This window comes from Primulina tabacum, chromosome 11 (genome assembly GCF_025594145.1).
Source record: "Primulina tabacum isolate GXHZ01 chromosome 11, ASM2559414v2, whole genome shotgun sequence".
Classification (NCBI taxonomy): Eukaryota; Viridiplantae; Streptophyta; class Magnoliopsida; order Lamiales; family Gesneriaceae; genus Primulina; species Primulina tabacum.
The window spans coordinates 5800405-5814080 of record NC_134560.1 but is presented as its reverse complement, the minus strand read 5'-3'; the positions used below and the strand labels follow the sequence as shown (position 1 = coordinate 5814080).

The 13676-nt window shown below is 32.8% G+C and overlaps 1 protein-coding gene and 1 pseudogene across 1 annotated transcript; one reads left to right on the top strand and one right to left on the bottom strand.

The window, feature by feature from the left end:
* Positions 1-247: 247 nt before the first annotated feature.
* LOC142518116 (putative plant SNARE 13) lies at positions 248-6302 on the top strand. Its single transcript, XM_075620798.1, has 10 exons — positions 248-646; positions 1360-1452; positions 1706-1799; positions 2412-2449; positions 3530-3627; positions 4457-4536; positions 4600-4656; positions 4741-4833; positions 5136-5210; positions 5915-6302. The coding sequence occupies exons 1-10, from the start codon at positions 567-569 to the stop codon at positions 6020-6022; spliced, it is 816 nt and encodes a 271-aa protein (XP_075476913.1). The 5' UTR covers positions 248-566; the 3' UTR covers positions 6023-6302.
* Positions 6303-6463: 161 nt separating this feature from the next.
* Positions 6464-11161, bottom strand: LOC142518117 (putative sugar phosphate/phosphate translocator At1g48230; annotated as a pseudogene).
* Between the last annotated feature and the right edge of the window lie 2515 nt (positions 11162-13676).

Here is a 13676-nt window from a genome sequence, read left to right as displayed (position 1 = left end):
AAACAATCCAAAAACAATTTTATCATTACATACATCATCACACACTAATTTTCAATATTCAACACCTAATTTTACTTAATTTTCAACATTCAACATTATAATTTTCAACACAAATATTTTTTATATTTTCAACAGTTTCGATTTAGTTATAATATTGTATAAAATTAAATTTGGCATTACATTTAGCGACGATTTTTTTTATAATAATAAAATATGATTAAATACAGTATACTTATCATATGGCCTGCGACAACCCACTTCTATCTGTCATGTTTTTTCCCTGCATCTCTCTCTCTACCCCCAATCCAATCGGAGAACCCTAAACCATCTCTAATTCAGTTTTTATCTCACCAACGATTTATGTTTCTGCTTTGAAATTCTGCATCCCACACATCATCCTGTGTCAGGCATAACAAATTGCAATTTTTTTTTCTTTTTATGATCTCTGGGAAACAGATGGTTTGAGAGGTTGCATTTTGGGGGGAATTGTTGCCGTCATTTGCCGGTGACGAATTTCTTCGTGTACGATTTACACTCGAGAAATATTGAGAGAGGGAGGCAGAAATATGGCCAACTTGGAGTTGCAGATGAACCCTCAAATGGAGCAGATTCATGGGGAAATTCGCGATACCATGCGTGCCCTTGCGTAGTGTTTATCTTCATGCTTTTATCTACGGCCTGGTTATGTGCTTTTTTGGGGCATTTGCCTTTTTTTGTTTATTTACGGCATATTTTGGATGGTTGTTCAACTTAATTTTTTTTAAACCTTCTTGAAGATCTGCTTTTTATGTTATGTTGTCCTTTGACTTTCTGTGTTGCTTGTGAATGCAATTGTCTGATATCGGTTGAAGTCATCAAGTCCTCTTTGTGCTTCTGCTCCTCATCCTTTCTGGGACTACATTATTAGATGGCTGTGTTTGGTTGGTGTTAGCAATGCTAATGACCGTATAACGCTGAATCGTTTCTCCTAGTGAAGCTTCTCAATTGTTGATAGTTATTACCTATTTGGCCCAATTGCATGATGAGGAGCTTTCTTCAAGTCAATTTCGATTTTAACTTTCTATCCTCCGCTTATCTGTATATATGAATTATTAATGGTCTTCTTATTTTCCTGGCAACATCACGTTTTTTATAATTAGCGATTTTTTGGGTATGGGCCTATGGTTCGGATATTTGTTTTCGATGATAAGTAAGTTGTGAAAGAGTTATCATTTTTTCTCCATCTGGGATATGGGCCTATGGTTTGGATACCTTTTACTTTTTATCCATCTGGAGATTTTTCGATGTTCTAGTGCAAGCCAGTCTTAATAGTGGCACCTTATTGTAATTAATCTTCACTGTCTCTCATTCCTAAATCAGAAATGGCTTTCAAAAGCTGGATAAAATTAAAGATTCCAACAGACAAAGTAAACAGCTAGAGGATCTTACCGGGAAGATGAGGGAGTGCAAAAGGTAATTTTACCTTTTATTTCTGTAATTTGGCTTCTCTATAGTGTTGTCCACTTTTGTGTTGAGAGAGTTACACCTATTACATGTATGAAATGCTTGTTGGAACACATGTCTGATTCATCCTAGCTTTTGGCTCTTTTTTGAACTGTGGCTGTTAACTGGAGTTCAGAGTCGTAGGATTTATTTCTGTCAATCTTGCAAGCATCATGCCTTGAAAACCCCTTTGTTCACTTTTGATCACATGTTAAATGACTAGATTGATTAAAGAACTTGACCGCGAAATTAAAGATGAGGAAAGCAAAAATTCTCCGGAGATTACCAAGCAGCTAAATGATGAGAAGCAATCCATGGTAAGCATATTAGAAAGTTGAATTCCTTTTAGATTTGAAGGTTCTGAAGAATACTCCTATACTGACATGTCGATGTTTTTAGTCATGGCATTGTTTACATTTTCAAATAATATATTTATTCTTTTCTACAGCATATCATACACAAAAGCATCCTTAAATACTGAGGCAATTTAATATTTCTTGCAAGCCAAAAAGAAGAAGTTATATTAGTTTCTTGTTAGCCTTACTCACTTTTAGGTAGCAGTATAGCACAGAGGTTATATAAGTGGGCACCATACTGCTGGATGTTATTTTAACAATCATCATTGCCTTCAATTATCATACACACAGAACATAATGGTCAGTTTTGAATGGTGGAATATAAGCCTTTGTTGTAAAAAATGATTATAAACTTGTCTTCTAAAAGTTCTAGGTGGTTTATGTGGTCTTAATGTTTTGATGTATTATACTTTTGATTTTTGTCATGGGTCTTATGTCTCGAATTCATCATGTCTAGATCATTGTTTAAGACTTTTCACAGCATCCTGATACCAAAAACACCTGCATACTGATGCAGATTTTGTTTTATTGCTCTTATGAAGTTCTTCATTTTATTTCCTTTTTTTATTTCAGATCAAAGAGTTGAATTCATATGTAGCCCTGAGGAAAACGTAAGCACATTGTTTCTGTTTTAATTAATAACTCACTGATTATAGTCGATTGATGATCAAAATGCTGTCAATTTTCAATTTGATCAAAACCAAGGATTTGGTTTTTGTTAAATGGTGAAAACAGAAGCAAGTTTGAATCCACAGATTTTTATAGTTGATATTTGGGTCTGGCTTATGACTTGTTGCTTTGATGCAAAATGTTATGTCATTCCCAGTTCTGTCAGGAGTCAGGCTCCTTCACTTTTGCTCTAATATCTTATCATCATAAGGTGGGATCATTGTTATTTTAAGTGAAAACATATGTAGACTGATGATAAACTGTCATGTTAGGTCAATCTAATTTTGAATTGATTATTTCCTTTTTGTCTTTCTATTTTCCAACGGGAAGCTGGTACTTGTCCTTCATGATCTTTAAGCATGATTTAAATCAAATCCATGCCACATAAGCACAATGCTTTTCCATGTCATTTTAATAATTTCAGATGCTATTTTCTTGGGCAGTTTCTTCTCTTTAACAATTATTCAAATCATGAGATGTTGTAGATTTGATTGCATCCCTGGTCATTTTTGAAAGTTTTAAAGCATTAATGCACCTACATATGTTTCCCAAGGAGGGGGTAATCAAGGAAATTTATGTTTCCAAATTATATTGCATTGGTTTTCCTTTATGTGCTTGTTCAATGTAGACAAATTCTTCAAAGTAGGAAAGAGTATTTGTAACTAGTTTCATATTGCATTCCCTTTTTTCTGCTCAATATGTGAGTTTTAAGGCATGTGTCCATCTATATTTTCTTCCAGTGAAGAGTTAAGAAAGGGCAGTGATGTTTCCAAATTAAATGGCATCCGTTTTACTTTTGCTTTTTTTACTTGTTTAACCAAGACAGGAAGTTCAAAGTGGAAAAGAGTGATTCTGATGCATGATGATGATGATGTTTCTTTATAAACAATAATGAAAGATTGCTTGTGAAATTTTGGAAACATTGATGTAATCTTTGATATGAATAATCAGTTCCCTGTCCATATTGTCTTTCTTCTTTGCTTTTTCTTCTTTACTATGTCTATCTTGCAATGGTGGTGCAGGTACATGAGCTCTCTTGGAAATAAGAGGGTCGAACTCTTCGATATGGGAGCTGGTGGAATTGAGCCTACAGATGATGAGAATGTTCAAGTGACATCAGGTCCATACCCCGCCTTTCTTATTAATTAGTTGGATTGCATTGTTGCAGTTACCTTCTATGAGTAAAAAGGGAAAGAATGGGGCCTGCCGCCTGTTATATTATCGTTGATAGATGTACTCATGTACAGACACAAACTGTTAATCTAAATCCATGTTTGTTTGTTTTTTTTTTTAAATTCTTGTTAACTAGTCTATAAAGCGCCGCCATATAGGGATATATTATTCCTCCCTTTAACGAAATTGTTATGTTCAGAAAATATTTTATGTTCAAAACCTTGATGATTCCATATGCTTAAAAAGCTTTTAAATCCATGGCCTCTGTCGGCTTGTTATAACCTAGTTTTACCTTACCCCCCTGCTTGTTTTCCTTTCTTTCTTTCATGAGAATACCTCCCTGTGCTCTCGTTTGGTCTCATTGAAATTTTAAATCCATTTGTTTGGCTGAGTCATTATTATTTACTTCATGCTCATTGTTTGTTGAATCTAACCACTTCTTCCTAAAATATTTTGTGTCCTGTCCTTAAGATCCTTCATCTTAACTTTAGTTAATGCTTTATAAATGAGAATGGTAATAACACAGTCTATGTTCTACCTTTGCTTCTCGATTCAATGTGGAACCTGAATTGGTACTCTTGTTGTTGAAATCAGAGAAGCAGCTAACAGTGTCATTCTACTTAGTATGATTCACCATGGTGATTACCTGATTTGATATGAATGCTATGCTGTTGAACTGTTGAACTGTAATCTGCATATAATATTATGCCAAAAAAAATTTCAATCACCTTGTGTCTTGCTGATATCTCACCTTTCATTTTCATGGATTAATGTAGAAATGTCAAATCAGGAGCTTATCGATGCTGGCACGAAGAGAATGGATGAAACTGACCAAGCCATTGAACGCTCCAAGCAGGTAGATGAAAGTACATGCTGAATTCTTATAGGTTGAAAGTTTCTAAATTCTATGATTATTTAGGTGGTTCATCAAACAATCGAAGTGGGAACACAGACTGCTACTACTTTGAAGGGCCAAGTGAGTGAAATTTTGTGCTCACTTTATTTTATTGTCCTCAAGTATTTCATAGCCAAATCATATCTATCTTTTTAAATATGGCAGACTGAACAAATGGGTCGTATTGTCAATGAACTGGACACCATCCAGTTCTCTATCAAAAAGGCATCCCAGCTTGTTAAGGAGATTGGTAGGCAGGTACATCTGCTGGAAACATCATCTCTTTTTTCTTGACCCTGTCACTTTTATACGATGCTACAAGGCAACACCTTGAAATTTTATACAAAATGAAACTGCCTGTGTCCACGTGAGAGGCTACGGGTAGCTATATGTGCAAAAATTGCAGGTCAAACCTAAGAAAATTGAAATATTTTGAGATGCTTATTGGGTTGGGTTTTTTTTATAAAGATGGTCTAATTTTTAGTTTTTCTCATGTGTATACTTCATTAGATTTCTCATTTTTATTGACTTTATTGATATCAAGTTCTCTTGTTTTCCAGGTGGCAACTGATAAATGCATCATGATGTTTCTTTTTCTGATTGTATGTGGAGTTATTGCCATAATCGTCGTGAAGGTATTTTAGGTTTTGGACTTTAAATTTGACATTAACACGGTATTCATTTTTCAAAATCAATATATTAGTTGATTTCAAGCTGCGCACAAGTTGGTTTCCATTTATACTATCCGTGTCACTAGACCATTTTTAATTATGAGAAATAAATTTTTGATATTAATGATAATGATTTCTCATTCATAAGAAGTGTGGAATCTTTTTTCTTGAATATCCTTCTTGACATCTAACAGTCTCGTATGTTGAATACTCTGTCATGAGTTTATAAAATGTTGACATGTCAATGCGTAGTTTCTTTTAGTTACATACGCACCTTGGCACATTTTTAAGGCTTAAGGTATGCTTTAAGCACCCCTCAGCTAATGAGATTTTGAATGATACTTGAAATACCATTTAATATCTATCTTTCACATTTGCTCGTGTACTAACATACGTTTTTCTAGAATTTTGATTTTGTTATTTAATTGTGACAGACATGCTCGATGTTTTTGTTAGTGCGTCTAGAATTTGTAATATCAATCTTTACTGCACTATGCACTGCCCAGACTCTCTGGGGCGCGTATCAACTCAAGAATGTGTTTTGTTACTTTAATAAGTATGGCCTTACATCTCGTATATTTTCGTTTTTTAATATGTATTATTTGTTTTAGTTCTACTTTATGCACTCTCCACCAATATTGATTGCATGAGAGTTGTGTGTTTCTTAGATAGTGAATCCCAACAACAAAAGCATACGGGATATTCCTGGATTGGCTCCTCCGGCTCCAACAACAAGGAGACTACTGTATGTAAGGCCTGCGCACCAATTTTGGTAAATTTGTCATTGAAGGGTTACAATACCATCCAAGTTTTCATGAGTTTCCCTTGATGACCCAATTTGTGCTGCCTTGTGTCTTAATTTTCTTCAAAGCTTCCTACTTGAGATGTGCATATTTGTACGATAATTTATTCTGTACACATGTATAGCATGAGTGGCTTGTTAATCCGTTATTTGTTCTTTTTTCCGTTCTGCTTGATTGCTGTTATTCTTCACGTATGATAAACGAGATGTTGCGAGTGACAAGAACAAATGGATATGTCAATCTTGTTTATTTATGCTTTTTTCGATTCTTTTTCCCTTGTGTCATTTTCGGGTTGCTGATGGTACAAGCAATGGTGAATATTACTCTAATTTTCTTTATATAACGCCTCGAATAAATTTATCACCAGATAAAAGTTATAGAGTCGACTGATGATTACATGACATGCAATGAATGTGCATCGACAAACGGCTACTTGTTAAATAAACCTCATCGTAGAAGGAATTTACAATCAAAAAAATAGAAAATTGACTGTAAAAGGCATGTACTTTGGCTAATGTAAAAAAATTGAGTTGTACTGGTTCATACATTACGACTACTTTGCTGCATCTGAGTTCTTCCAACATGAGACAACCTGGACGATGAACTGGGAGGAACCAGGGGCGTCTCTTCGTCTATTACAACCTCGTTGTCAGCATCACCAATACCGCTACCATCTGTTCTGTATACATCGGATGACTTCTTTTCGAACACCCAATCCTGAACCGACCAAGGAATCTAAGCTAACATACCATAGATAAAATAGAGTTTTGGGATTCAAAGTTACCTTTGTAATCCTTTCAGGAACGTTTTGAGAAGATTCCTTCACCTTCAAGTAGTTGTACAAGACTACCCCTCAAAGCGCTGCATGAAAATTTTATTAGCTAGAATGAGAGGCCATACTTAGAGTTCAATTAATGCGACGGTGAAAATATGTTTACCAATGCCGTAGCCAATAATGTTCAGACCAGTGATCGTTGATTGTGGGAAAATCATTGTTGAGAGGGCTATAAGTATCCAGTCCTTGAGAACACCGGCAACTCGAACCGTCACTGCACCAGTTCTGCCTATCACTAAGAAGATTGAGAAGTTCAACAGTAGAGCGCAAATGGCATTGGAAAAGAAGATCCACATATTAAACTGAATTTGAGATACTTCTATCCCAGGTTGCTCCAGGCAGTACCAAGGGACAAACAAAAATATGAAACTGCATGGCGCGATGTAGTATAAGCTTGTGATGGGGTTTAGAGTCGAGCCCTTCCTCTGTAGAAGGACTTGAGTCAAGACCAGTCTCAGAGCTTCCGCAAATATGCCCGTAACCTGATAAACTGTGCCGATCACATTAAAATGAATTTCCCCATAAGAGGAAACGACAACTCCAACACTGATCAAAACCATGTTAAAAAACACGTCCCATCTTAGTTTGTCGGTACCACACAGAACAGCCACGGTAAATGTTGCCACAGGCACTGCAAGAATAAATTTTTTTTCTTAGATTCGAAAAACATTAATAATGATATCAAATCATCGATGGGTTGTTTGTTTTGCTTACTAAGGGCCTTGAGCATCTGAATGAAAGCCACTGATATATGCAAGTAAGCAGTGACCAAACCTGTGGAAAATAGGAATAGTCGTTAGTGCTATAGTTTTCAGGAATAGATGATTTTATCAGCCTCTGTACCGTCAAGAAATTTAGCATTCTCTGGAGGTGCATCGGTGTAAATAAATTTGTGATGTGGGAAAACCTTCTATATGAAAATCACGAGTTTCCTTTCAGTCCCTTCCTCTTTCTCGTAACCTTTTCTATGATTTTGATGCTCTTGAAAGCATTATAAGAAAATAGTGAGAATCCTGCTCAAATATTTTTCTTAAAAAAAATCTTATCAAAACCGGTTGATAAAATTCCAAAGCTAACAAAGTCGAGCTAAGAATAATAGGACTAGAGCACTATGACAAAAGTTCATCTTGATTTTGTACAACATTTACTCATATCCATAGCTGACAATTTACATAAAGAAACAAAAAACTTCAAGTGTTCCCCTACAAGTTTACTGTACATGGACCATCATGCTATGCGTTAAGTCCATGCACTTCAATAACTAGTGCATTTCTTTATTCCTCATGTTTGGTGGTCCAATATTTCAGATTCTCTATTCCGTTCTCAAAAATTGTTCCTTCATTTATGAGGTTCAAATTCCTCATTTCACGTGTTTTGGATGTTCGATTGGTTTAAAATTCTATATCGTCACTGTTAAGTACGTACCAAAGACTTGATGCGAAGAAGGCACTAATTGGGATCACACAAGATGCATATCTGCAATCCAAGAGGGAGAATAAGAAGACAAAAAAAAAATATTTATAGGAACATAAGATTGATATAGGAAAAATCAGAATAAATATAAAGTGGAATAACCCTCATACATGCGGAAAGTCATTTTAACTGGAGACACGACCTGCAGCGAATTCGGTTAAGATCATGCTAAGTAAGAAAAAATAAATAAAGTCATCCAAACATTGATATTTTGAGGTGTTTCCAGCATTTTGTGATGAGGAGTTGGACTGGGACACGGAATTACTCCACAGCAGTGGCCAACCGATCACCTTTGAAAGAACATACTTTAAAGATCGATATTGTTTTGTCCAATAATGTAAAGCCATAATCATGATAACTGATAAATGTATATACATATATATATATATATATAAAGACGCGCATGTGTGTGTGCATATCAAATCAAACTTTCCTTCTTTGGTTAGTGTGCGTGTGTATGCGCATATCAAATCAAACTGTCCTACTTTGGTTCTCCTTGCACTGGAAGGTTGTGTGTGTCTGTGTCTGCGTATCAAAACAAACTTTCCTACTTTGGTGTGCGCGCGAATATCAAATCAAACTTTCCTACTTTGGTTCCCCTTGCACTGGAATCCTAAATCACAGCAGACGAATAATTAAATGCCTTAAAAAATGCAAGGACTCAAGAAAGTAAGTGTTCAAATAAAGAGAGAAATATTTGCACCTCCCGCTTTTTCATTTTTTCATGCTGAAAGATGTTCTTGCATTTGCAATTGATTAGTAAAACGACAACCATTATATGCGCAAGATAACTTAGGTATCCATGCACCCTTGATCCTAAGCTCAAGGTTTAACAAAAGCATATGCCTCGTCAAAGTGAGCCCGCACTAATGAGTAATATTAAAAAATGCAGGAGTACGAAGAAAATAATGTTAATAGTAAAATATCCAATATGAAAATAAATGTTACAGTTGAGGCGGATTTTCCTTGGGGTTTTAAATAAATATGGGTAAGATATCAATACGCGTGTTTTTCTCATGTCACAGCATGATTTGGTGACACCATATGATAAGAGAAATTTTATAGTTAACATGCGGCAGGTAGACGTACCTTGAAGACGCGAATAAGGAAAAATGCCACTGCACCGGAGAATCCCATATGTATCATAGTAAGTGTTATTGGAAATGGAAAGTTAAAGTATTTCGGAGAAAGAACCCACTACAAAAGTCAATGTCAGTGCATATCAATAGCAACCAGGATAAAGCATTAACAAATTATGAAATGAAAATGGGGGCATGACAAGTAACTAAAAAGTAAGCTGAGAAAGACCAAACTTGTGAAAGCATTAATAAATTATGAAATGAAAATCTATGCTCAACACGAGAGTAGATGTTACTTTGACTCAAAAGTTGTATACTGAGGCTGACATCACACATATTTTACACAAGGGAAAGAGCTGAGTGTCAGAAATGATAGTCAAAATCTAGTACCTTGTTATATAAAATAACTCCAGATGAAAGTGTAATGTAGATTAGAAGGTAGAAATATGTTAAGATTAATGATCTATTTATCATTTTTACTGCGGTCTTCTGCTGCACCGGGTCCTCAGAAGGGTCAAGCTCCGCTCAGCAATAAAAACAGGTGATCTCTAACATGCTTAACCAGAAATAAGGATATCAGAAGAAAGATCAGGTAGTAGTTCCACAATCATGGGCAATCTTCACCGTATCACAGACTTGCATCTGATTCTGGCCAATTTAAACATATCCCAATCCTCAAATTGTCCTCCGCCTCAAACTTGTCCAGATATATCAAAGTAAAAAAACAGCAGCCCCAGGGACTAAGCTGAGAAAGACCAACGAAAGAGATTAACATGTAGTGTCGTGATTGAGAAAGAATGTATACACAATATCATCATGCACTATTTCACAGATAATATGCGCATTCGATAATATCTTGCAAGGCGAAAAGAACTAATACTCGTGAATGAATGACAAAGATTTAAGACAATCAGCAGTCTCAAGTTGCATCACTATAGCAGTATCTGGAAAAATCACGCCCACGTGAGATCCAGATTCATTCATAAACTGCTGCTATTTTTACTCAGGATTCACTAGATTAATCCCGTAACATATGCTTATTTGTGTCCGCACTATCACTTAACATTCAAATTGCAGGACATAAATTAAACTGTATAAATGGTGATGACGAAGGCATAGCTGTAAGACAACTAGTTTCCCGTTTCTCAACCTCAGCAGTTTATCCCCAAAAGCTCTTACCCTCTTACATCAGCCCACAAACCTTAGCAATACATCGCACCCGATAATGAAGGAAAAAGAACTAAAAACAAAATCACGTAAATCAAATCGAGGAAAACAACTGAATCTTTCTCCACAGATACAAAGGCACGCAGCCACGCACACTACAAAAACAAAGGAACTGCAAAGATGAAATCTTGAACAATACAATGAAAATCAAAAAAAGAGGATGCATACTGTGTAGAGCCGTGAATTAGAAGAAAGGGGAAGTGGGTTCCGAGTTTTACCTCCTACCTCGAAGTCGCAAGGATGCATACTGTGTAGAGCCGTGAATTAGAAGAAAGGGAGGGTTATATTTCAAAAAAAGATTGGATTCGGAGTTTAGATTTGACAAAAATTCGCAGTGGCAGAGGGCGAGCTAGCAATCGGCAGCAGAGTAACAAATGTGGAGTAATCAATCGCACCGGGTTAGCGTGCTTTCTAGCGATCATCCTACTCATACCATCCCCTCCTATATTAAAAATTTCCTACTGAATCATACACCAATCGCCTATCAACTTTTTCGGCTTTCCTTTGACTTATTATCTTGGTTATATTGGACTATAAATAAAAAGAATGGAAAAAATTTAAAAATCTTATATTATTTTGTTTATCAAAATTTTAAAGAATAAATAAACATTTTTTTTAAATTCAATTTTTTTTTTTGTCATTTTTTATATGAATAAATTTTGATTAAAAAAATAATTATTTTTTGGATATGTTAAAATTATTTATAAACACATAATTCTATTAAAATACATATTTTAAAGTTCTATTACGATACATAACAATAATAACAACAATTTACAGACACTCTTTAAAAAAAAAATGAAAAACATAATATTATATCGAAAAAACATCAAATTTAAATCGAATTTTAAAAAATAAATTGAAAATAATTCACATTTAATTACGTATTTATTTCCTATTTGTTTTAAATATTAACGAAGTATGTGAATACATTAATAATGATAAAAAAATTTTATAACATATTATTTTTGACAAAAAACTTTGTCTATATATATGTGCGTGTGCGTGTGAACCATATAAAATAAAAAAATATATAAATAATACCCTTAAATCAAAATATAAAATGTACGGAAAAAATAATAATAAAATTTTGATAATGAAAAATACATTTTAAACTTGAATTTCTGTTGTTTAATTTTTATATGTTGGTAGATCGTATCAACGAACTAATCAGAGTTTAAGCGTTAAATGTATTTTTAAATGATTTAAAAGTAGTTTGTGTTTTTAATTGAATTCAGTTTCAATTTGAATAAAAATATAAAAAACACATAATTCATAGATTACATTTAAATTGATATAAAATGAATTAAATTCAAATTTGAATTAATAAAAGAAATGATATGATCAATTCAAGCAATAATTGAAATTTATATTTTCAAATTTCTTCCATTCACATTTGAATTTTTTTAAAAAGAAAATATATAATTTTTTATTACAAAAATATTAATAAAAATCGCATAAAATTAAATGTTTTCAATCATTTATTGTAGTTCACCTATTTCGAGATTAATGATATATCTTTCTTTTTTTAGAATTATCATTTTGGCGAGAACTTAGTACTTTAGGCAAAAACTCACCTTATATATATATTTGAATTCAAATTATATTCAGCACAACCTCGTTGGTACAAATCGTGTGATGAAACCAATATATTAAATCGTGTGATGGATCCGATGTTAAATTTTTTAATGTTATTTATTTTTTCAAGATATTTGGATTTAATTTGAAATTAAAAGTAAAATTTATATTTTCAAAATATTCAATTTTAAAACTGAAATTTTAAAAAATAATTTGATATGTATTACGACAATTTATTAATTTTCATACTTTAATCAATTATCAAATATTGAAAATAGTGTTATCCAATAGGAGTGAGAACTTCGAAAAAGAACTCTGAAAAAACAACCCATTTTTTTGTTATTTTCAAATGAAAATTGAAATATTATTCAATATATTAATAAATAAATTTTTTTATTTCCATATTTAGCAACAAAATTGGCGGGAACTTACTAAATATAGCAGCCAACTATATATATATATATAAATAAAGAAAATAAAAAACATATAATTTACAAATTACATTTAAATTGATATAAAAATAATAACATTCAAATTTGAATTAATAAAAGAATTGATATAATCAATGCAAACAATAATTGAAGTTATCATTTATTACAGTACACATATTTCGAGATTCATTATATTTATATCTTTCTTTTTTTAGAATTGTCATTTTAGCGAGAACTTACTATTTTAAGCAAAACTCTGATTATATATATATATATATATATATATATATATATATATATATATATATATATATATATATATATCTTCGTAACATAGATAATTATTGAGTCTTAATTATCCAGCTTTCAATCATCACACTACTTTGCGACTAAGTAGCAATCAAACATGGGATATCAACTCTCGTAACGATTTAGGATAGATATATATGGTGGGATGAGTTTCGGCCCGAGGCCGGTTTTTCCGAACATATAGTATATTTAATTTAATTTTATATATATTGATAAAAAAATATTTAACTTAGGCTCATGCTTAAAAATATTATTAAGTACAAGTTTTTGGTTTATTGAATGTTATCCAGTAATAAAAATATTTGACCAAATTTAACTTGATTTGAATTAACAAATCAACGTAAAACCTGAAAAAAAATTGAATCTTTTTCCAAAATCCAATAAATAATAAATTGTATAACAAATGAGTAAATATGATATGTAAATTAGTAAAACTAAAAAATGAGAACAAATTTTGATTTTTTTCTAAAAAAAAAAATCAAAGGGTGATTAGACTATAACATATAATATTAAGTGTTTATAGAACATCAACATCAACTTGTAATGTATATTTGGTTAAATATATTATTGATTTTATATCTGAAAAATTTGTCCGTAAATTATAATTTTTTACCTTTTATTTTCTTAACTTCGTTAACTCAAACCATTTTTAGAACATTAGAAATATTTCAAAATTGTGTTGTAATAATTTTTGG

Coding starts and splice junctions, on each gene's coding strand:
- LOC142518116 (XM_075620798.1), top strand. CDS start 567: ATGGCCAACTTGGAGTTGCAGATGAACCCTCAAATGGAGCAGATTCAT. Junction 1,800..2,411: donor ATGATGAGAAGCAATCCATG/GTAAGCATATTA, acceptor TTTTTATTTCAG/ATCAAAGAGTTGAATTCATA. Junction 4,537..4,599: donor CCATTGAACGCTCCAAGCAG/GTAGATGAAAGT, acceptor ATGATTATTTAG/GTGGTTCATCAAACAATCGA.